The sequence below is a fragment of the Hipposideros armiger genome, unplaced genomic scaffold (assembly GCF_001890085.2).
Source record: "Hipposideros armiger isolate ML-2016 unplaced genomic scaffold, ASM189008v1 scaffold_617, whole genome shotgun sequence".
Lineage (NCBI taxonomy): Eukaryota > Metazoa > Chordata > Mammalia > Chiroptera > Hipposideridae > Hipposideros > Hipposideros armiger.
The window spans coordinates 737,462-761,089 of NW_017731967.1; the positions used below are offsets into that span (position 1 = coordinate 737,462).

Genomic DNA, 23,628 nt, shown 5'->3' on the forward strand with positions numbered 1-23,628 from the left:
AAGGATTTTGTCTTTCTTAGGATTTGTAATGCAGTGACTAAAAGTCATCCACAGAGGAGTGATGTTTACAAGTCAGATTTGGATAAGACCCTGCCCAATATCCAAGAAATACAGGCGGCCTTTGTAAAACTTAAGCAACTGTGTGTAAACGGTAATTCCATTTTTGTTTTACGTGTGTGTGTGTGTGTGTGTGTGTGTGTGTGTGTGTGAGTGTGTGTAAAGAGTCGGTACAGCATTGAATGAGGCATGTTAGGAAAAGTGCTATTCCTTAGAAATCTAGAAACAGATGTGTTTCAGTAGAGGCTCACTGAAATATTTGTACAAATTATTACTATATGAGAATGTCAGGAGCCCTTAGAAAACGAAGTTTAAGCTGCTTTCTGTTTTGGGGGGAAGATGAACCAAATAAACCACCTTCAAGTCATGAAAGGTGTAGTAGGATACTTTTCTAGAACAACTTGCTACCTTACGGACTTACTAAGATTCTAACACACACAGCTATATTTTGAGACACATAACTTGCCAGAGCCACGTTGTCATTGTGCGGGCTCAGACTTCTAACATATCTGTTGGAGCGAACACTTACCAGGTGCTTTCGATGTGTCCTGGAGGGACAGCTGACATAAAAGCCGCTGTGGTGTAAGTGTGTTCTGAGCCCCTAAGTCACCTGGGAGTCAGGAGAGGTAGCCATTGGGGCAGTTCTGGAATGAGAGTGGGTGCTCGCCTAGAGGAGAGGTGTGGGTGGGGAGGTGGGCGTTGAGAAAGCAGTGACATGGGTGACCACCAGCTGTTCAGTAAGTTGCACGTGACTGAAACAGGCTTGTGAGGCGAGAGGCCCCTTGAGACAGGCCAGGCCAGGACTGGGCAGGGCGGGCAGGGCACAGTGCAAGCCTTGACAGGAAGGTCATCCTAATTCCTGCCATAGCCAGCCACCAGGCCACGTACCGTGTGCAGGGAGGCAGCTCTGGCAGCGGGGGCGGGGGGTGGGGATTGAGCACAAGGTGTGCAGCAAGGAAGCCACACATGAGGCGTGTGACAGGCCTGCAGAGGCTGTTCATGCAGATGTGAGCACCGGAATCAAGGCCCGGGCTGAGCGGGAAGGCTGGGACCACCAGCTCTCAGGCGATGGAGGTGGTCAGACTCTCCCCAAATGTCCCTGGAAGAGCCACAGAGAAGATGGAGGCCCAGGCGGATGCTTTTTTGTTGTTGTTTTTTATAGAATTGTAACATGTCTTCTTAAATGTTTATATTTTTAAATGAAAATGCATGATACTTCCTTAAAGCCAATTTTTAAATATTAAAAATTGATTTGTTACTTAACTCTGGTATCGATCATGTAAAATGAAGCTTAACAAGCCTAAAAATTTGTGTATTTACATATGTGTATGTGCACATATAATTATATGCCTATATAATTACATATTTATTACAGAGCCTTTTGAAGAAACTGAAGAGAAATGGTTATCTTCACTGGAAGGTACTCGGTGGTTAGAATATGTAAGGTTTGTACAACCACTTTCGGTTTTCTTCTCGAACTTTATATTCGGAAATAGTTACAGACTCACAGGAGGTAAAAAACAGTTGCAGAGCCAGGACTTCACCTAGCTTCCCCGTGGCAGCGTCTCAGAACCAGCATGTGGTGTCCAGACCAGGACACCGATGGTGCTGCAGTCTGCAGCCCTCATTCAGAACTCTCCAGTGTGGACATGTTCGCGCACGCGCGTGCGTGCGGTTGTGTGCAGGTTTAGCATGCGTATAGACTCCTGTAACCACCACCATCAGGGCACAGAGGCTCCCCGGTGCTGCCGTTAAGAGATGGAACNCCAGGAGCCTCCAGGACTACAGTTCTGGGAGGTGTTTGGAGCGTGCGGCATGGGTCTCCTGCCTCCCCTTGAATTGAGACTTGGTGGCTGGTGTGCTCGGGCTTGTTACGTGTTGAGCAGCACGTGACAGGGCCTGGCTCGACCTGCCTCTGTCCACCTGCCCGGCCATGTGGGGGAAAGAAAGGGGTGGAGGCACCCTCAGGTACAGGGAGCTTGTCCATGGGAACGCTGTCTCATCAGCGTCCTGGGGCCTGCCTGTCTCGGGATGGGGAAGGGGAGCAGAGCGAGAGAAGGGGGCGTCCTGGCAGGCCTGCGGTTCGCTCTGCTTTGCTGTGCCTGTATGGCCTTACCCACAGCCCGTCAAGAGGACAAAGGGGGATATGATTTTCAGAAACTGCATACACGTTGGATGAATACTCATCCTGGATAATATTTCAAATAACCTCTGGATTTTTCCCCTGCTGTATTATAAATTTTGTGACCACATCACACGTTTTAGACTGAGATGTCTAGGATTGTCCGTGTCCCCTGGTGTCCCCTGTGTGGCTGCTAAGTGGACTGCATGTTAAATGGAGTAAATGTGCTTAGTTACGCGTGGGGTCTGCAGAGCCGCTGATCCTGCCTAAAGCACAGGGTCTCATGCTGTGGTTGGTTCTCTCCCTCCAGCCTTCCAGAGTACTTTGTAGTGCCAAGCTCTCTAGCAGACCAGGACCTGAAGACCTTTTCCCACTCCTTCATTGGAAGAAGGATGCCGGTAAGTGCTGCCTGTTGGCCCCCGTGGATGCCGGTGCCCGTTTCCTACCCCCTGAGGTAAAGGCCATCTCTCCCCTAGGTCTGGAGCTGGAGCCACTCGAATGGCAGTGCACTCGTGCGGGTGGCCGTCATCAAGGACGTGCTGCAGCAGCGGAAGATCGACCAGAGGTGACTGGGCGCCGTGGTCATGTGGGGACTAGTTGTCAGACAAGTACCGTAAGCTCCCGGCCCGTGAAAATAGCTGGAGGACGGCGTAGTCTGGGTGGTCAGCACCACACACTCCACGCAACAGTCCCGTGCGGAAAAGCATGTGAATGCGTTAGAACTAACAGTTAAGGGGGCCCGAGGAGGGTCTAATTCTTTGGCCCACAAGACACTTGGTGCCCTTAACGCTGCTGACGTCTTGCTATAACGTCGCCTTTAATGTCCCGTCAGAGTGCAGTGATTTCCAGCGGAGACACTTCAGGATGAATCCGCCTTTTCTTGTAGTTTTAGTCTGAGGGCTACAAACTCACAGTGGCTCAAACGGTGCCACTGCAGATGAGCTTGGCATCACCTGCTACAGTCCTCAGGAACCTCTGTATCGTTAAAGCACTTGGCGTTTCTTAGTCCTCGTCACAGCAGTGGTCAGGCAACACTAGTGGTCAGTCTCTCCGTAAAGCCCTGTGCTCCTCTCTGCTTCTGGAAGGCTCTCTTCTTCCCAGGTCCTCAGTGCCCTCTGCAGGCCCGTCCTCTCCAGACATCACCTCGAGCCTGTCAAAGGCCACTTCTTCCATTTGGCATTCCCTTCCTGAAGTCCACCTATGGCTGTGGCTTTAGTGATCACCAAATTTACGTCTCCAATCTAATCCGACAACTTCCACGTCGCCATCTCAAAGGCCCTTTAAACTCATTATGTCTAAAACCAAGCTCACAGACATGGCCCCCCCGGCCACCATGCCCTCCCAGCCTGCTCTCAGAGCCCGAGGGTTCATCCTTGCTGCCTTCCCCTTTCACTTTCCTTCCCTATGTCTAACCCATCGTCCAATTCCGTCACGTCACTTTCCGGAAATCTTACAAAACGTGTTTCCACCCCCGCCCCCCCCTCGCAGTGTGTTGGAGGTGCCCTCACTTCCTCCCTTCTCATCTAGCCCCCTGCCCTGTCTCCTGCGCTCCAGCCGCCCTGGCCTCTCCGGGCCTCTCTGGGTGTTTTCCATCCCCTGACCACAGTCTGTGCTGTTCCCTTCTCCTGGGCCCCTTCTTTACGCTCATCCACGAGCGCTGTCCCCCACCCACTTGGGACTCACTCGTTTCTTATGTCTCCATCCAAACATCTCTTCTGTGAGATAAGCCTTCTGCGCCTCCCACGTTAGAGCATGCCACAAGCCATCATTCGCTGTGTCTCTCTGAGTTTTCTTCATAACACTTGTTTTGGATTTTGATCATACATGTGTGTGAATTTGGTTACTGCCTGTCTTTCGTTAGACTATAAATTCCACGAGGTGAAGGGACTGTCTGTTTTGGACACCATTGTATATTCAACACCCTAGAAATACCTATGACATTGAATATTTATGCAGTGTTTGGTAAATAAAGAGAAAAACAGATCTTAGAAAACATGCTCAGAGAGCCTCAGAAACTGGTACAGCCAGATCTTGGGTTTTTTCCAGAGTGCCGTAACTAAGAAAGCCACGTTTGCTAAAGCAAGTAGCTATCAAGTGACCCTCCGATGACCCTTCAGCTTTCTGGCGAGGAGGGTGACTACAGTTTGCCCAAATCCATATTCTCTGGCAGATTTTCATTTTACCTTAATCATGTTAGAAATTAACTGTATTATGTCATATTCCAGGCCTTGTTTTCATTAACATGCCTGCTGATTAAATGCTCAGTTAGGAATATTGCTCTTAAAGGAAAGACTGCAACACTCTGTTTGATGAGATTTAATTATAAAACCTACAGCGAGTGGCAGCTTTCATGATTCAGCTTATTAAGCTATGAATGATTTTAATTCCTTTTGTTTTTTTTCAGCTGCCCTGTTATTCATGATTAGGACATAAGCTTTGTTGTCCAGCCTCATCTCCACCCCCTTTTCCCTCAGACGTGTCATCTCAGCCTCACTGGCCTTCTCTAGGTTCCACCACAGGCCCTTTGCACTAGCTGTCCCTCTGCCTGGAACACTCCCACCTCCCCCACCTCCTCCACCCCCCCAATCTGTATGTGGCTCATGGTCACTTGGGGTTTGGCTGCAGCGTTGTCTACACAGAGGAGCATTTTCTGACCACGAGACCTGTAGTCACTCGATTANAGTTCTTAACCATTGTGCCACTCGGCCAGCCCCAGAAGAGCAGGAGTTTTATAAGAAGCCATAGAAAGGGGCTGAGAAGTCACTATTAGATGACAGATGTCGATGGCTTGAGAAGAGAGAGGCTTGTTGGAGGCATTCATTTTTTCCAGGCAGCGTGTGGAGACAATGAGCAATGATTTGGGTTTACTCCACAGCTTGGGGCCGGAAGGCTCATGAATAGTTTCTGTAGATGGTGAGGATAGAAGACAGTTGAGGTTAAGAAGAAAATAAATGCAGAGGAAATACGGGCTCCAGGCATTGGTCATCACTGGGGAAGGCGGTCGGTAGAAGGAAGGAAGGGAGGTGTGTGGTGTAGTAGTGAGGGGTGGGGTGCAGAGTGACCTGATGAGTCTTCAGAATCAAGGTGCCCTGTTTGTGTGGAAGGCACTGCAGACAGAGCCAGTAGCAGGGCAGAGATGGCAGGTACTGAACAGTTAGGGAAGGGCTGGGTAAGGACAAGACCAAGTGAGTTGTTCCGTGCGGAGGGAAGGCATCCCGTTTGTCAGGACTGCTGAGAATAGTGAGACAGTTTGGGGAGATGTACAGGAGAAGTGGGCAGAGCTGCCACCTCCGTTTGTGACAGGAGGCACGAGAGTGGCCGGGGGTGTTGGATGAATGTGACTGTGAAAACAAAACTAATAGCATTGCTGCTTCTTACAGCCAACAACATTAACGGGGCACCCGCAGGAGGTGGCAGTGCAGCTGGTGGTGGCAGCAGGCAGAAAACGCCACTCTTTGAAACTTACTCAGACTGGGACCGAGAAGTCAAGAGGACGCGTGCTTCTGGGTGGAGAGTTTGCTCTATCAACGAGGGTTACATGATATCCACTTGGTGAGTCCACATTTAACGATGACATTTACAGCTGCGAGTGACGTCTTATGAATAATAATCAAATTCTGCTGTCACTGATAACTTCCAAGTTTTGGTCAATGGAATACTTGTTTTGAATGCTTTAAAGACTATTTTAGCTTAAAGATAAGGGCTTTTGAACATAATCACAATATCAGTACCCATTGGAAGACATTGACAGTAATTCCTTATTATCAATAATCCAGTCACTGTTTATTTGCTTTTGTGTCTGTAAATGTCAGTTTGTTCCCATCAGGAGCGCAGTCATCTCCCTGGATATGTCTTTTAGGCCTTATTATGGGTGACAGTGTCTTCCCATCCCTTTTTACTGACCATTTATCTGTTGACACAACTAGGTCATTTGTTCTGTGGAATTTTCCATTCTAGGTATTGCTGGTTTTGTCCCAGTGAGGTCCTCTGCATCCTGTATTTCTATAAAATGTTAGTTACCTTAGAGCAGCNCGCCAGGTACACTTCAGATAGACTGCCCATAGTGCTTGCCCCGTGCCATAGTGGCCTCCCGATGCCCGCCCACTTCATTCCACATACCGTTCAAGCATCAGCAGCGCTGCTGGGTGTATGCTCAGCTGTGTGCGATTTTGCTGTTATGCGATTTTACCACACTCGCAAAATTGCACACAGCTGACCATATAACAAACTCTGTATTTTGAGTGGAAATGTTAGGTGGTCGTCTTATACGCCGAGTCGTCTTATACGCCGGCAAATACGGTACTTTTCTCTGAGCGCTCTGTGGAGATGGCGTCTCAGGTGAGTGCAGGCATGGTGTCAGACTGCGGTTCCCTGTGGTGCTGGCTTACCACATACCCTCAGAATCCCACGGCCACCCTGCAGTCAACTTGGGTCAGATTATCAGTTCCTAGTCACAATTCATTGACCTAGAGGAAGGTCTCCAGCCAAACTTGAAACTAGTTTTTGGTTGCCACTGGTGGAACTTTGCAGAACCACAAGTTCTGTCTCCCCCACATTTGAGCCAACAGCAGGAATGGCTGGTAAATGCTGCAGTGATGGCTGAGAGAGACAGAAAGGCAGCTCCTGGGGCCTCTGGGAAGCCTTTCTAAGAAGGGGTCGCCTTCCCAGTGAGCTGTGGGGCCTCAGCCCCAGCAGGAAGGCCCGGTCCAGGCAGTGTGGCCGGGAAAGTGCTGAGCCCAGGCTCCTTGTCTATAAAACGGATCCATCGGTGGGAACATTTTGTAAACTGAAGCATCGTGCTGATTCCTCTAAAGAAGTGCGTTACTTAGCATTGTGCATGTAAAAGACCAAATGCCCAGCCCTGAAGGAGGTGGTTTCACTCAGGCTATTGCCATAGGGAGAACTTCATTAATGGGAGATGAGACGTCCCGGGAAGGAAGGGGCCCGGGGGCTTATTACAGAGGCCAGAAACGGGGTCAGCAGGGAGGTGGAGCAGGTCCCCACAGAACAGGTGAGCTGTGTCGGGAGCCTGGGTCAGCGACACTGAGCACCGTCCTGGTGTTTTAGGTCGGAGCATTTGGAAAGGAAATTGCTCTGAACTATATTATTCTGTGCTCCCGTTAAGAGTCTCACCTCTCCCGGTGCTGCACTGACATGACAGCAGCCACAGGCTCCGAGCTCCTCAGGGGAGACTGTTCCTTAAACAGACGGTCTCCATTCACTGTGCCCCTGGCCTTGCTGCAAGCCGGTCCTTCATGGGGCTGCGTGCGCCGCCTTCAGCTCTGCTCTCCCTTCGCTGCCCCGCACACCAGGCACATGTGCACACACGGGCACGCAGTTTGAAGCTTCCAAGTTTGCACAGGCCGGGGAGTCGGGTACCCTGTGAGGCTGAGGTGTAAGATGAGAGCACATTCCCGGGGACCTCAGCACATCGTTGGGGGGTGGCCCCTGGAGACATTCACTCCTGTTCTTGGTGGGCTTCTGGATGTGCCGAGATACGGTTACAAATAGATTTCTACCCAGGAGTGAAAGCTTACAAATACCTTTTAAAGCATATTGTCTGCTTTCTGCGCTTTGCCCTGGTGCTGTGCTTTTTTTCCAAAGCTTTTCCTGGCACATTTTGGCATGATTCAGTCCCTCCCTTGGCGTCTCGTATTCGTGATTTGAGGGAGCCGCCTCGGAGCTCTCTGGAGGGAGCTGCCTGCTGACCTGCGGGTCCTGTTCTTAGCGCGCCCGCTGTTCTCACAGCTTCCCCACGGCTGTCAGCCAGAGCTTTCCTTCTTTCCGCTCTCAGGCCTCCGTAGATGCTTGTGGGCAGGTGCTGTCTGTGGAAAATCTGATCTCTTCTTCAGAGAGAAACATTTTCAATTTTCACATTAAAAGAAAAATGACCGTTTTTTATATACTTTCCTGGGGCCATTTAAATGGGTCAGGGTTTATGTTTCAGTGGATTTCAGCTCTTAACAATACTGTGTTGTAAAGCAAATGGATTGCTTTTATCCACACATATAGATGATGAAATTTCAAATAACAGATACTTTTGGGTACATTTGGTGCTTTCATGAGTTGTTTTCCTGATTTGAAATAGTGACGTGTGCTGTGCGGTGCTGTTAGGTGCGGCACTGCGGCCGGTCAGCCTGCCTGTGGTGTAGCCATGGCCTCCTTAGTGTAGCACTTATTTCCGAATAACATCTAGTTTTAGCCTTTTCTCTGATTTCCAAAGCAGTTGCTTTCTGTGCAACATTTGGAGAATCCTGAAAGGTACAGAGCAGAACGTAAGAATCGGACTCGGGTTTGGGGGCGTTTCCTTCAGAGATGAATGGCTACTCTGGCGGTAGCCTGCCTTGGTCACTCGCCAGGACGAGGCTCCCTCCTTTCTCCAGTCCCCCAGTGCGGCTGTGCAGTGGGAGTTGCTCCTTTTCTTCTCCACGTCCAGGCGGCCTGCTACCAGCCCGTAGCGTGGTGCTGCCTGGGTGTGCTGCATGAGCTAGCGAGGGGCCAGAGGTGGGCTCCTGTGCGCACGGGGCCCGGCCGCGCTGTGTGGCCGTCGTGGTCTGGCAAACCCCAAGAGCATGGGGCGTGGGCGCCTTTGTCCTGACCCTGGGCTGCGGCCACTGCTCAGGGGACATGTGGCTCTCCACTTAGGGACAAGGTGTAGGATAGATGGCAGTGGTTCCGTCCAACGACCAAGCTTCATACCTAACGGGCAGTGGCCTGACTGTGTGATCGTGGGCTTCATAAGTAAAAAATAACTTGGACCTGTTTGCGGTACCCCGTGCGTGAAATTTGACTTCTCTTAATAACACACTCATTGCCCAGAGGGTCCAGCGTCCTTGGTGTCTTCAGAAAGCCAACCACCATCGTCACTGCTCACGCAGGGGATGAATTGTCCCCCAGGCCTGAGGCCACGAATGTCTCGTGTCTGGGAGTAAAAGGTGCTGTTCCGGTGGGTTCTGAGTGGCCCCACTTCTGACAATGTAACTTGGATAATGATGAACGAACAGCTCAGCAAAAACAAGAATTCATGTGGGAACATCTTTAGTTTGGCATCTTTTCACAAATGTTCAAATATTTTATTTTGCAGGAATTTGCTATAAGCAAAAATATCCAGTTGGGTGATGAAAAGGGTTTAAGGTTCCCCTCGGTTTGGGACTGGTCTCTTCAGTTTACGGCCAAGGATCGCACCCTCTTCCATAATCCGTCGTACGTTGGGAAGAGCACGCCTTGCATGCAGAACGGTTCTGTGAAACCTTTTAAACGGACAAAGGTAAACGACCAAAATGCACTAACCAGGAACACCTGCTCACACGTAACTGGAAACATCTTGTTCAGAACACGGAGTGTGACAAGTCAGTCACTCCTTACGATGACACGGCCTGTGCAGGTTTTCAGGGCCGTCCCCTCGTTAACCGGAATGGTTGTACTCAGACTTTTCTTCTTGGTATCTGAGGCCCACCAAGCCCTGGGCAGCTTTGAGCCTGGGAGGCCCCGCTCCTGAAACCCGTCCAGTCTGCCTGTTCTTTCTAGAATCAGCCCGTCTAGGTTTTTTCCTAACCCCCAGATCTTAGAAATTCGCCCTCAAGCAAGTTCATGAATCGCATGTATCCGCTCCCCACCCCCACGCAGGCTCTTGGGGTCAGCAGGCAGCCAGGGCCTAAACAGCTCAACCCCATGGAAGAATAAGTCTTACCAGGGAAGGGACAAGACGTTCTTTTAGGCTGAAATTACAAAAGTTTTTCATAGCACTGAGTTTATACTTGCTCTTGCACCTTTGCTGCCTCTAAAAATTAGGGAAGTGGGCCAGCCGAGTGGCTCAGTTGGTTAAGAATGCGAGCTCTGAGCAACAGGGTCGCTGATTCGATTCCCACATGGGCCAGTGAGCTGCGCCTGAGCTGAGCTGTCGCTGAGCTGGTGAGAGCACGTGCTCCTAACAACAAGGTTGCCGGTTCAGTTCCCACTTGGATGGTGGGCTATGCCCACCCGCAACTAAGATTGAACATGGCACCTTGAGCTGAGCAGCCACGAGCTGCTACAGGACTTGCTACAGGACTTGGAGCTGAGCTAGCTCCCTCCACAACTAGGATTGAAGGACAACAACGTGGCTGTTCCCCTTCCCCAATTCCCCAATAAAATCTTTAAAAATAATAATAATCATAATCATAATCATAAAAATCAGGGAAGCCCTAGGGCAATAATGCTAAACTCTCTTCCTATACAGAAAACGTACAGCTCCACACTGCGAGGGCTGCCATCCTCCCCAGAGAACGGAGTCATCCGTGACCAAGAATTCCTGCCACGGAGAAGTTCGTTAATACTGAGAGGGAAGCCCGACCCACTGCAGCCGGCAGGCGGCCAGGACGGTGGCATGGAGCGCTACTTCCGCGAGTGGTTTGCCCGGCCCGCCGACCCGCACGGCGTCCTGCTGCCCCAGCTCTCTGGAACGCACATAAAGCTGTGGAAACTGTGCTACTTCCGCTGGGTCCCCGAGGCACAGATCGCCCGCGGGGGCTCCATCACCGCCTTTCACAGGCTGTCCCTGCTGGCCGACGAGGTGGACGTGCTGAGTAGGACGCTGCGGCAGCCCGGGGCCGGGCCTCTGCAGGCCGGCTTCACGGAGCTGGACCAGAGTCGGATGTACTTCCAGGTGCACGGCCCCCACGACACCCCGGCCCCGCCCGAGTTCCTCTCTTCCTCCTTCCCCTTCTCTCCGGTCGGCAATCTGTGCAGACGAAGCATTTTAGGAACACCGTTAAGCAAATTTCTAAGTGGGGCCAAAATATGGTTATCTACTGAGACACTAGCCAATGAAGACTGAAATGGAGCATTTTCTGAACGTTTTAGGGGAAGCTACCAACGTTTTTCCTCTGGATTAAATCGCAAACCTAGGCATTGGAAGCTCTAATAATTTCATATGTAAGAGTAACTGTTGAAATTTGCACTAATGTTTAAAAACATGCTGAATTATGCTCCCTTCATGATATTTTTAGAAGATAATCATAAGTTTTGTTTTTGATGCCCTCTTTCTGTCATTTTAGGTTCTGGCTCATTTTTAGGTCATTGGCAGGCAGGCAGACATTCCCCCCCCCCATTCTTATTACTGTGATCAAACTAGTCAGGTTTTGTCTGCAACATTTATTTTGTCTGCATCCATGTTTCCTAGCACCTGATTAGCAACCCTCAGCAGCAGGTGTCAGGAAAGTTTAGAAATCAGTGTTTTGTATCTTTTTTAAAGCATCGATAAACCTCCCAACAGGTGCTGGTAGGTATTCGTGTGCTTTTCTGGTCACTTTCTATGATTTCTAATTGAACTCCCTTGAGGGTTCAGTGTTCCAACACCATAATTTATTGTAGGTCACTTTGTTTGGGACCGTACATCACTGTGTCTTAAAATCATGAGTTTGCTTTTAACTTCTTAGGACTAACTTTAAAACAATATGCACTGTTAACTTTAAAAGCATTTGCTGTAGATAATATAATTAAACTTAGAAGTGCCTTTGACGTTAATATTAAGGTATGAATAACAGTAAAATAGAATTTGTTTTTAAAATTAGGGAGTTAAAATCCCACTGCGTATTAGAAACAGGCTTTTCACATTAAGCTTCATACAGATAGCCAGGAGTCCCCAAAGCCATATTTCCATCCCTTTGAAAGTCACTGAGGACACCAGCAGGCCTGCGGGGTGGCCGCTGTCCGTGGTGCCAGGAGTGGCGGGGCGACTGCTGACTGCACTGAGCCCATCCTCAAAACCAGAGGGCTCCCCCTCAGTATATGCAGGGTGTGAACCATTGTTAGCATGTTCCCTGGGAAGTGACTTATGAGGTCATGAGTCAGGTCACCTGCACTGAAGTCCCTCCTCCCTCAAAGGTTTGAATGCTTAGGAATAGAGAACGAAAGAAATAAAAATGTAATTCTCAAAATCCTGCCATGTTAATATACAGCGAGAGCCGCCCTTCCCCGACTCCTGGCAGCCATGTTCACAGGAGGCTGGAAGCAGGCAGCTGTGCTCTTGGTCTAAAGCGCTTGTTTTCCAGTCGTGTGACGTGAGCCTCGCCAAGCTGTGTGTGGGATCAGAGCTGACGCTTATGGTGGCGGGGACGTTTAGCACCATCCCCGTCGCCCTGCCCCACCCCCCGCACACACATACTCATTCCCTGTTGAAAAGATGTTTTCCAATTTGGCGATTTCGTTTCTTAAACTGCCATCTTAAGCTTTAAAAAATTTTTATAGTGAAGTGTCTAGTTAGCTTATCTCCTTTTCTAAAACAGGTTTTTTCAAAAGTGTGTTTTACCTTTATATGGAATGAATAGCTGTTTCTATTTGAATTATTTGCCTTTTTTAAAATTGTTAATGTCTGTGGATTTAAAGGGATGGAAATTCCTATATGGTGTCTTAGAAAATGCATCTTGTGGGTAAACCCAGTATTTTTGCCAACTTGCCTAGAAAATAAGGGCTTTTTTTCAGTTTATATAAAGAGTACCATTGCCATTAAGCGTTTTATAGTCTTTGATTGGAAACCAGTCCCAATCCCCCTAAAACACCACAGCATGTCCTGCCATTGAAAGTAATAATTCTCCCTTTTTCATTAAGCTGCTTTTTTATTACAAATTGTTTTAAATTTGTTACCCTGGGGGGGGAGGGTCATGAGCATTTATTTCTCTATAATTTTCTTCCTTCACACATTTATTTCAACTTCTTTAGTAATTATTTTAATTTACAAGTTTAAAAACAATTAGGTACTATTAATACTGTTTTAAAATAGAAAATGTGCATATTTTTGTATGATAATCAAATGGAGTAAAATACGGTTTTTCGTTTTCTTTTTGCTGGACAGTTGTATCATGATTATTGTGCCGTTTATCACGCATAATATGAAGAACAACTCCAACAGCCTTAAGTCCTGGCCACTGCACAGCTCCCTGGCCCTCTCCTAGCAACAGGGTGACACAGTGACGGAGTCCGGAGTGTGACCCTGTGCCACCCGGCTGTCACCCACCTTGGACTTACCAGTATTGAACCTAAAGATGTACAATGTCTTACTGTTGTTTTGTGACGGGAGCCAATTTAAAACCAAAAATGTCTTAACTTTGTTTAAATATATTAATTTGTGCTGACAAAGGGTGAAAACGATTCTGTATGTCAACAGAAGCTGCTTGCTGAAGCGGCGACCTCAGCTCGTTCAAAGCTGACCTTGAGAGGAAACCAAGGCCTCTGTGCCTGAGGTCGGCGTGCGCTCCAGTAGGATGAGCGGGAGGCTGAGGGGCCTTGTTCAGCAGGAATGAATGTGAAGAGCATTCGGAGCGCTCAATAAAAGCCCCACAGAACCGTTTGGTGTAGTTTCCAACATGCATTATCCACAAGAACCTGACTGAAGGAGGGGAGGCATTTCTTCCAGCCGTACGCGTGTGTGTCATGCACTCGGCATCCGCTGGCCCTGCAACAGCAGTGGTGGCCCACCTGCTGGCCGTGGGGAAGGCCACGTGGGTGTGAATGGACCACGTCTGGACCTGCCGTTCGAGTTAATAAAGAAAGAAGGTCCCAGAACTAGTCTCTGGGACACGGGGACCCCAGCCCCTGACTCTGATAAAGTGCTTGCCTCACCCCTTCCCCGCTAAGGCTCCCAGCAGCCCTGTTTCAATTCCCCCACCCTCATCAGTAGGGAGGTCCCCAAGCAGAGGGGTGAAGGGGGACAGCTGCCTTTGATAATGACTTCATTCCTTTGTGATCTGACCGGTGAGAGAGCAAGCACTGGCAGATGTACTAAGTTAAAGGAACTTAATGAGAATTTGTTTAATTCCTAGAGAAATCAGAATTTCAACTGTGTATGTATGCCCTTGGATAATCATAAAGCGAATTTTAACAGCTGAATGTGCAAAACAGTATAGAAAAACTTAGATCAATTCAAGAATCTCTGTTTCCAATATATTTATGAGAAAGAAACACTGCATACTACTTTTATAAAAGCTGTGAATCACCTTGTTTGGTTTTTTTCTGTGAGTCTAATAACATTAGATGTCTCCAGCCCTAAAATGGCCACCAAGGATTTCCCCTTTTAAAAAGTTCATGACCTGCAGTGTAGGGTCACTGAGTGTATTTAAGCCAAGACCAAGTTTACTATCGGGTTTATTACTGACAATAACCAAATCAAAGCTACATAAAATGTAGTTACACTTCATGCTTTTGAAATTCTGATCCGTGTCTGGCCGGGTTTCTCGATGCCACAGCTCAGTTAAGGTTTGCTCTTGGCTCCGACCGCAGCCACGTGGCAGACCTCGACTGCAGCCCCCAGCTTCTGCAGCTCATGCAGCCAGAGCATCTGTTTCTGCGAAAGGCGGTCGTTGGGGCCTTTGACTTCCACCAGCTGGAAGAGACGTTTCAGAAAGTTCTTAAGTTTCTCACTGAAGTGGGCTAGCCATTCAGATAGCTACAGTAGTTTTCACTAGACAATGACTTCAGCGGCTTATTCTAAAGACCAGGGTACTTACATATATGAAACTCATTGAGAAGTTTTTCTATTTTGTAGAAACGAGACCGGTCACATAAGAATATAGCAATTGAAAAACAGTTTCAGTGTGTGCACTGTATGCTCCCCTGCTTAAAACCCTTCAGTTACTTTTTGTTATATTTGCAATTAAGTCCAAACTTCTTGCCATGACCCACACAACTAAGACCTGGCCCAGGTAACCACCCCAGAGGCCTCCTTTCTCCTCTCAGTGCCTGAGACAGACAGGCCACCTCCTCCCAACCCCAGGGCCCCTGAGCCGGCTGTCTCCTGCCCAGGACACGTCCCCTGCTCTTCACATGCCCGACTTCTTGTCCTTCCTCTCTCAGCTCACATTCTCTGCAGAATGGTCCAACAGCCTTCCCGGCATTTAGTGTAACACCTGCTCCTTACAGGTCAGCTCCAGGATGGCGGGAACTGTGTCAGTTTTGTTCACGGCAGATTACTGAACTTCAAGACAGCAATAAAAACTATCCAAGGTGAAGTATAGAAAAAAGAATGTAATAAGCAAGCATTCGGCAGCCTAATGTGTTTAGAGTTCTCAGAAGGAAGAGAACTATTTGAAGAATTAATGGCCCCCAATTTCCAAATTTTACGAAAACCATAAACCCAGAGACCCAAGAAGCTCAATGAACCCCAAGCACAGAAAGAAACACAAAGGCAAAATCAGTGATAAAAGGAGTAGCTTAAAAGCAGCCAGAGTTTTGAAAAGCCAGTGTGAAAAAAAACACCAAACCAGTCCTCGTCGGAAATGCAAGCTAGAAAACAGTGGACCAATATTTTTAAATTAGTGAAAGAAAAAAACAACATAGAATTCTTTACCCGGAGAAAACACCTTTCAAAAACAAAGGTGAAATTAAGACTTAAAGACATGCATGACCAAACTAATTTCGTTACAAGCACGTCCACTTCAAGAAATGTTAGAGTCCTTTAAGTATGAGAAAAATGAGATGGAAATCGGTCTGTACAAAGGTGTAACGAGCACTGAAACCAATGTGAGTAAGGATTATCAACTGCAGAGAACAAAAACTGGCATTTATAACACAAGCATAATGTATGAACACAGCACGAAAGCTGGGAGAGGAAATACAAAAAGAGACTGTTGTAAGGTTCTTGGTACTATACAGGGACTAGTATAATTGCAGGTAGATAAGGTTGAGATATACATTGTAAATGCTAATGGACCCACTAAAACACAGGAAGTACAGTGAACAAGCCAACAAAGGCATAAGGGCAGCCTTAAAAGGCAGAAAAAAAGAGAAAGAGGGAACAAAAGAAAGGAGACAAATAGAAAACAAGTATCAAGATGGTAGGTTTAAAGCCAAACAATAATTACATTAAATGTAAATGTTCCAAATACCAAAAGGCAGAGGTGGGGGCAGCTGGTTAACTCAGGTGGTTAGAGCACAGTGCTCATAACACCAAGGTTGCTGGTTCAATCTCTGCATGGGCCAAGGAGCTGCGCCCTCCACAACTAGATTGAAACAACTACTTGACTTGGAGCTGATAGGTCCTAGAAAAACACACTGTTCCCCAATAAAATCCTTAAAAAAAAAAAGAATAAAAAAGACAGAGGTGGTCAAAGTGGATTTAAAGGACCCAACTAGATGCCCCCTACAAGAATCGCAAATATGAAGACAAAGTAACTTAAAAGAATGGAAAAAGATGTATCATGTGAACACATCAAAAAGAAATGGAGTGGCTATATATTAACGACAGGCAGTTGATTTCAGAGCAAATAACACCAGAATAAAGGAGGCTCATTCCATAATGATAAAGGGTGATCCATCAGGAGAGTCTGACAATCCTAAAAGTTTATACATCTAGTAACAGAGCTTCAAAATATTTGAAGCGAATATTGATAGAGCTGCAGGGGAAATACACAAATCCGCAATTATAGTCAGAGGTGTCATATGACTCCAAAAGCATGATTCATGAAAGAACAGGTAAGTTGGACTGTCAGAATTGAAAACTCCTGCTCTTAAAAAGACACTGTTGGGCCGGCCGAGTGGCTCAGCTGGTTAAGAGCTGGCTTGGGAGCACCAGCTCTGAGCAGCAGGGCTGCGGTTCGGATCCCACATTGAGGGCTAGTGACACTCGCCCTCTACAGCTAAGATGGTGAACAACAGCTCGACCTGGAGCTCGGCTGCTGTGAGTCGCTGGCGATGGCGTGGGCTGCAGTGAGCTACATGAGTGGCTGGCAGCCAGCGTGAGTGGCTGGTAGACGGTGTGAGCTACTGGGAGCTGCTGTGAGCGGTCGACCAACGACCGGCGACCAATTGCCTCACCTGGGAAGAATGCAATGATAATACCAACATGGGCCAGTGAAGCAACATCCTCCACAACTAGACTGAAGAACAAAACAGCAATTTGTCTACCTGTCTGTTCCCCTCCCCGATTCCCCAAGGCTGTTACCCTTCCCACAATTCCCCAATAAAATCTTTTAAAAAAAGACACTACTAAGAGAATGAAAAACAAGCCATAGATGGGATGAAATATATCTGATAAAGGGCTTATATCCAGATTTTTTTTTTCAATCTCAAAACTCACCGAAAAGAAAACCACCATGCTGTGATCACATGAGGCGCTCACTCCTGGGAGCTTCGAAAGCAGAGCCCACTCACCCTGGGCCGCTGGTGCGCCTGCCCTGAGAAAGCCCTCTCTTTGAGTGTGGCTGGCTCTAGTGACCTGCTCCTTCCTAACAGCAGGACGCAGCAAAAGGGATGGAAGGTCACTTCCAAGGTCAGGTGAGCAGAGCCCGTGACTTCCATCTTGCTCACACCTGCTCTTCTCACAAGTGGCCGGTGGAGCTGCCCAGCGGACAGGCGGAGCTGAGGGGCCTTGGCCAGCAGCCACCCAGGAATGCTGGCCCCCAGTCCAGTAGTTCTCAAGGCGTTCAGTATCACCAGCAGCCATGCAGGAAATGCCTAGACGGTGGCCCTCGATGAAGTTGCTAGTAAAATTACAGGTGTGACTTTCCATTCGGGCTGAACTGACCTTAAAGTGATGATTTTGGGAGTTCCACACCACCAGGTCCGGGAGGCCCCCTCGGCAGTGTCGGAAGTCCACGGCCAGGCGCCTGCACACACCACTGAGGACGTGGCCCCCCAGGCAGGAAACGAGGTCCTGAGCACAGAACACGTGGGTCACTCGTCAGCCCCTTGTCGCTCAGACCCCGAGATTTCAGCGACCACGAGATGGGATGCCAGCGGCACCGGGTGCCGCTCTGCTGCCTGCGCTGGGGCCCCGGGCCACTGGCCACCATCCCCACGGGCCAGCTCTGCGAAAGCAGCTTCGGCCAGTTCTCAGCCCGCCCAGCGGGAAAAGCCTGGGAGCGGCTGAGGAAGAGGGATTAGGAACGAGCTGGAATACGGCCGCGATGACGCACAGAGGCCAGTGCCACAGGGACGGCGTCCTCCGTGCCAGGTGCCACGCGTCAGGCAAGGGGACGCTGTCAACGAAGGGGGAGAGGGCACAGCTGGCGCTTGTTTTATGCCAACATGTTCCCATCAATAACTGGCATCTAGGCTGGGGTATTACATACATGCATGCGCATGCATACACATACATGGAAGCACACGCATGCACACATGCACATGTACACATGTGTGTGCATACACACACGTGCATGTGTATATAAACACATTCACGTACATGTACATGGAAGCACACCTGCATGCATGCATACACACATATATACATATCTGTGAGTGTGTGTGTGTGTCTTGCGCGCAGATTTCACCTGAGCTTGCTGAAGAGAAGAGAAGCGTTCCCAGCTGACGATGGAAGCCGCTCTGCCTTCCTGGGCCTGCCACGTGGCGGCCACCCAGGCTCGCAGGCTCTCTGCAGAGGCTTGCTGGATGAGCTGCAGCCTGGCCTCAATGGCTGGCGCCCTGCTCGCGAAGAAGCTGTCTGTACACAGGTCCAGTGGGAGCGCCTGAGATGTAGGGTAAACACTGAGACTGTGCCCGGGGGACCGACGCGTCAGACTGCTCAGGGCCTGGAACTGGGAAACTGGCCCAGACAATTAAATCAGCACTCTTTCTCAAAAGATCTAAAAGAAATCTAAGTAATCTAATATAAAAGCAATTTATTACATCAGGTCTTTGGAATAATAACATGAGAGAAGAGTCCCCAGGAGAAATCAGTGGGCTCAGTGGGCACATATGACAGGCAGTGCAGGTGGGAGCTGGTGGCACGGTGCCCAGCAGAAGTGATACTCACACGACAGCTTCACCTGGAATGTTGGAGGTCAATCAGGCCTAACGTTTCAAAACTAACGCACTTACATTTTAAACTCCGTGAATCAGATGTTTAAATTAAAAGCTATTCTGGAAGCCGGCTGAGTGGCTCAGTTGGTTAAGAGCTCACTCAAGAATGCAAGCTTTGAGCAACAGGGTTGCTGGTTCGATTCCTGGCCCGAGCTGAGCTGCCGCTGAGCTGCCAACAGGTGGCAGGATGGCTCAGCTAAAAAAAAAAAAAAAAGCTATTCTGACAGTGAAGTTAGCGCCATGATCCACAGGACTGTCACAGGCAGGCTTCGGTCGACAGTGGACATGCCGCTTAGGGGCCGAAGCGTCTGCTCACCTAAGGAGCCTGCGCCTAGGACAGCGGGACCTGACGGGTACCTGGTAGGCGTTTCTGAAGACGTCTGGGATCCCGTCCATGAAGATGACGTCCCACAGGAGCAGGCCGTACAGCGTGCTGAAGGTAGAGCCCTCCCCGTGGATGCCTAAGGCAGAGTCCCACACATAAGGAAACCCAGTTTTCCCATTTTTAAAAACCACCACCATAACCTACTGCCTAGTGTGAAGGAAATCATAGAAATGCTTTAGATTCAAAGGCAAATGCTATTTTCATGTCATTCCTAGCTCATTTTCTTCACATTATATTGCTTATATACAGCAGCCTCTTTTAAAGGCAGTAATCATGGGGAAATTCAGAGCCTCACAGCGGTTCTCAGTTTGGTGAAAAACCTAAGGAACGTGATTTAAAAATGAGTAAATAGAAGCAGACTCCCTCCCAGGTTTTGGGGCTCGATTCATGGGTCTGGGTGGGTCCAGAATCCCCATGTGCTTCTGCTGGGGTCCCTCGGCCTCTGGAAGGGGTCTGACGCAGGGGCTGAGCATCTGGGATCCTGTGCCCTCTGCCCTAGCGGGCATCTCCACTCATGTCCCTGGGCCCAGCGTCCCCCTGCTGTGGCCTGAACGGTGTTTCCACCACTCAGGGCTTTTACAGGAAACTTCTACCTCAGCGACCACCCAGTCCAGAGCCTCACACCACCCAAAACCATACGGATTGGGAGATGACCTCAGGGGCCAGTCACGACCCAGGCCAGGTGAGTCTGAGGGGACCAAGGACTTGGCCTTGCCTCCCAGTCTTCCTCTGCACTTCACCACACCTGCCAGGGACGGTGGCCACGGGGACGCCGCTCTCCCCACATTACAGCCTTGGCCAAGGAGGCTCTGACTGCCACAACCCCTCCTTGGCTGGTCACAGTGCTACACAGGGTGAGGCCAGGCGGCCATGCCTGGGTCACTCAGGACAGTACACTCGGGACAGAGCCTCCGTCAGGAGCGGCGTGGCGGGTCCCCTCTGTTCCGGCCCTCGTCCCTGCTTTCTGTCTCGGTGACTGTCAAGGACAGCAGCAGGACGACACGACTCCCTTGGGGCCTCGGCGCCCGGCTCCTGTCTCCTCTAACGGGTCGCTAGTAGGTGGCGTCTGGTCCCTGGGCCTCCCGCCTCCCCTGCCTCACAGCTCTGAGCACGACATGGCCGCACTCTCCCCTAACGTCCCTCCGGAGCTTGCTGTCCCTCACGGGCGCTGACTGGCGACACTGGCCAAATGGGAGAAGACAGCCATTAACCACCACAGTAAAATGTGTTCCCATCCCCTCCCAGCTCAGCAGCATCTCCCACTGGGGCCAGCACGGAGGGACGACGGGACAAAGCATCACAGGGGACCAGTGGCAGAGAAACACTGCACGTTACCTTGGTCGAAGCCATTGCGTCTGTAATAGGCCAGTGCCAGCTCCTCCACGGAGCACAGGAGCGTGGCAGGGGCGGCCCCCGCAGCTTCCGTCACAAACACGGACTTGCCCATCCCACGCTGTGGGCACAGCCGGCCCGTGATGGTCACCTGAGACAGGGCAGCGGGAGGACCCATTGGCCTCACGTCGGCCACAGGTGTGCAAGCCTGACTTGGTTGTCTGAGGACACACTTTCCCACATGCCCTCGAAAGCCACCCATTCTTAGCAGAGTGCAAGGCCATGTGACCTGCCCTGTGGCACTTGTGAGGGTGTGGACAGGTCACCGCCCCAGCCCCCTGGGAGGACGGGGACCCCAGAGCTGCCCTCCAGGTGCCCTGACCAAGCAGGCCAAATTGGCAAAGGCTCTGACTCGGGAGTTTTATAGAAAGTCCTCACCCCAGGGCGTGAGCAAGCCCGCCAGCCAGCCCAGCCTGAGGGAGGACGGGTGAGGAAACAGGGAGGAATGAATGGCTCAGCCCTGTCCTCGGGGAGCACCAGGCTTTCCCAAGCTGAAGAGAAAATGCCCATTAAAAATTGTTCTTAGGCTTCCACTCGGGAAAAACCTGGCACATGCATTTGAGTCCAGAGTGCCCAAGGGCACAACTTACATGTTTCACATCGTCCACAGTTACTTCTGGCAGCTGATGCATGAGCTGCCTGTACTTCCGGCAGCTCGGGGACTCTCTCAGGCGCATGGCTCTCTGATAAAGTGCAAGGCGGTGTCCTGTCCTAACTTCTGGGTCCGCCAGCCCTTCTGCGATGCACCGAATAGCCTGGCAAAGCACATGGTCGCAGTCAGAATGCAGGAAGACCCTGCGGGGCATCCATTAATGCCATGTGACAGGAAACCCCAGTTAGTTCATTATTCAAACTGTCCGGTTAGCAAAAGGACACAGTAGCGCTCCAGAGACATAACTGTCTTTAGATCTCACTCTGATACTTCTAATGCGCACATGAGTCACGGCCCCCGACTACAAACATCTGGGCTCTGCGGCCTGCGCCTGACACGACGTCCTGGTTTCGTGTGAGGATGAGGTACCTCTCAGCTGCCACGCCCCGGAGGGACTGAGAAAGTCACCGACGCCCCTGGGTCGTGGGCCAGAGGAGACTGGAGAGAAAGACGGGTGCACCACCTGGGGACATCTGCAGGAAGGCTTGTGTCCCCACCCTGAGCCAGCCTGACATCTTCAGGCCAGGAGCCCAGGCTCCCAGGTGAGCCTCACACACAGGAGACGCACAGAGCTGGTCCAGAGTCCTCACTGACAGGTTTGGAATCCTAGGTTTGGAGGAGTTAAATGAATTTCCTAAGATTATTCAGACGTGGACAAATAAGCAGTAATACTGAAAACCACACTAGGATGATACCACCTCACACCTACTAGGATGACTATAATCAGAAAAATGGAAAACAGTGTCAGCAGGGATGAGGGAACCCATCCTTGAAACGCTCATGTAAAAACAACCCAAACACTGTGAAAAGCAGTGTGGCAGTTCCTCCAACAGCTAAACACGGGGCCACCCCGTGAGCCAGCGGCCCCCCTTCTGAATGTGCGTGCAAAGGAACGGAAAGCAGAGCTTGTCCACCCATGTTCACGGCAGCGTTTTCACAATAGCCACAGGCAGAAACGACCCCGGGCCCCTCAATAGACGTGGTCTGTCCATACAGTGGAGCACCAGGTGGCCTTGAAGGGAGGGGCACTCTGACACATGCTACAACCGGGAGGAGTCTCAGTGAGATAAGCCAATTACAAAGGGACAAGCACTGTGCAATTCTGTTTATATGAAACGTCCAGAACAGGCATATTGACAGAACCAGAGATGAGATCAGAGGAGACGACAGGGCCTGGGGAGGAGCAGAAGCAACTGCTGACGGGCGCAGGGATTCTGTGCACAGTGATGAAAATGTCTGCAAGTAATGTGGTGATGCCAGCACAACACTGTGAGTATAATAGATGCCACTGAACTGCCCGCCTGAAGACTGTTAGAGGGGCAAGTTTTATTTGTTACATGTATTTTACTACAATAAAAGGATAAAAAGTAAACACCCACACACCCACACACACACCCTGAAAATCATTGAAGGATCGGGGCATCAGGAGTGGAGTAGTGAAAAGGAATCCAGAACAGAGAGACACGAAGCCGCCGTCAGCCCACCAGGGGCAGGGCTGGTGGGGCCGCAGGCGGGGGAGGGCAGGCTGCCAGCACTTCGCAGGGATAAGCGCTCGCTCATAGATTCTTCACTGGGGATGATGGAAAGAACGCAGCCGGGAACAAAATAATGATGGCTGTGAGTGTGGCCAGTAAGATCTTTGAGAAAAGGCTAAAAGGAACTAAGATTTTTCCATCTGTCTCAAAAATCACTCAGTGTTCTGTCTACCTCTGGGACTGAGCAATGCTCCGGTTAGCAGGACTGTGGACGAGGAGGGAAGCTGCCAACATTTATTGAACCTTTATTTCAATGAAAGAAAGAAGTGACCTAAACACAGCCTTTCTCCACATTGGTTCTGGGCTGGCAGATGTTTTCTCTTGCTATTTCAGCTAAACAAACACCGAGAAGTACACACCACACCCATGAGAGAAAACAGCCTTCCATGGCCTGACGCCCTTTAGGTAACAAGGCACTTTTTCAGCTTAAGGCAGTAAAAACAGTGTCATAGTTTCACACCCACGGTCAATTTTTCCACCCCTGCATCACCCTGATTCACTTAATGTGCCACCAGGAAAAACATCCCAGAGGCACAGTCCCCTCCATTCATGGCAAATGTAAGGTTGACATGGAGGCAGGTGAACCTCAGGAAGTCATGCAAACAGCCACTGCTGCGGGCAGCTGCAGCAGCCTTAGGGGCCTGCTCGCTGGGCCACAGAGGCTCACAGGGTCCCTGCCACAGAGGACACCGGCCACGGAGGCTCACAGGGTCCC

At 49.9% G+C, this 23,628-nt stretch overlaps 2 protein-coding genes across 5 annotated transcripts in view; one reads left to right on the top strand and one right to left on the bottom strand.

Annotated features, from left to right (window-relative positions):
* Window positions 1–13,505, top strand: part of MTMR10 (myotubularin related protein 10) — a 52,435-nt gene extending 38,930 nt beyond the window's left edge. The window contains exons 9-10 of the mRNA XM_019625149.1: window positions 9,264–9,446; window positions 10,398–13,505. Of these exons, the coding sequence (XP_019480694.1) occupies window positions 9,264–9,446; window positions 10,398–10,994 (780 nt within the window). The 3' untranslated portion in view covers window positions 10,995–13,505. The remainder of the gene's footprint in view (window positions 1–9,263; window positions 9,447–10,397) is intronic.
* A 776-nt stretch (window positions 13,506–14,281) lies between these two features.
* FAN1 (FANCD2 and FANCI associated nuclease 1) overlaps window positions 14,282–23,628 on the bottom strand; it is a 24,972-nt gene continuing 15,625 nt past the window's right edge. For 2 of the 4 annotated variants that reach the window (XM_019625156.1, XM_019625155.1), the window contains 6 exons: window positions 21,317–21,481; window positions 20,670–20,817; window positions 19,307–19,410; window positions 18,421–18,615; window positions 17,676–17,804; window positions 14,282–14,537 (listed from right to left, as the gene is read on the bottom strand). In XM_019625156.1, coding sequence (XP_019480701.1) covers window positions 14,406–14,537; window positions 17,676–17,804; window positions 18,421–18,615; window positions 19,307–19,410; window positions 20,670–20,817; window positions 21,317–21,481 — 873 coding nt within the window. In that variant the 3' untranslated portion in view covers window positions 14,282–14,405. The other 2 variants (XR_002122004.1, XM_019625157.1) reach the window with 2 other exon arrangements.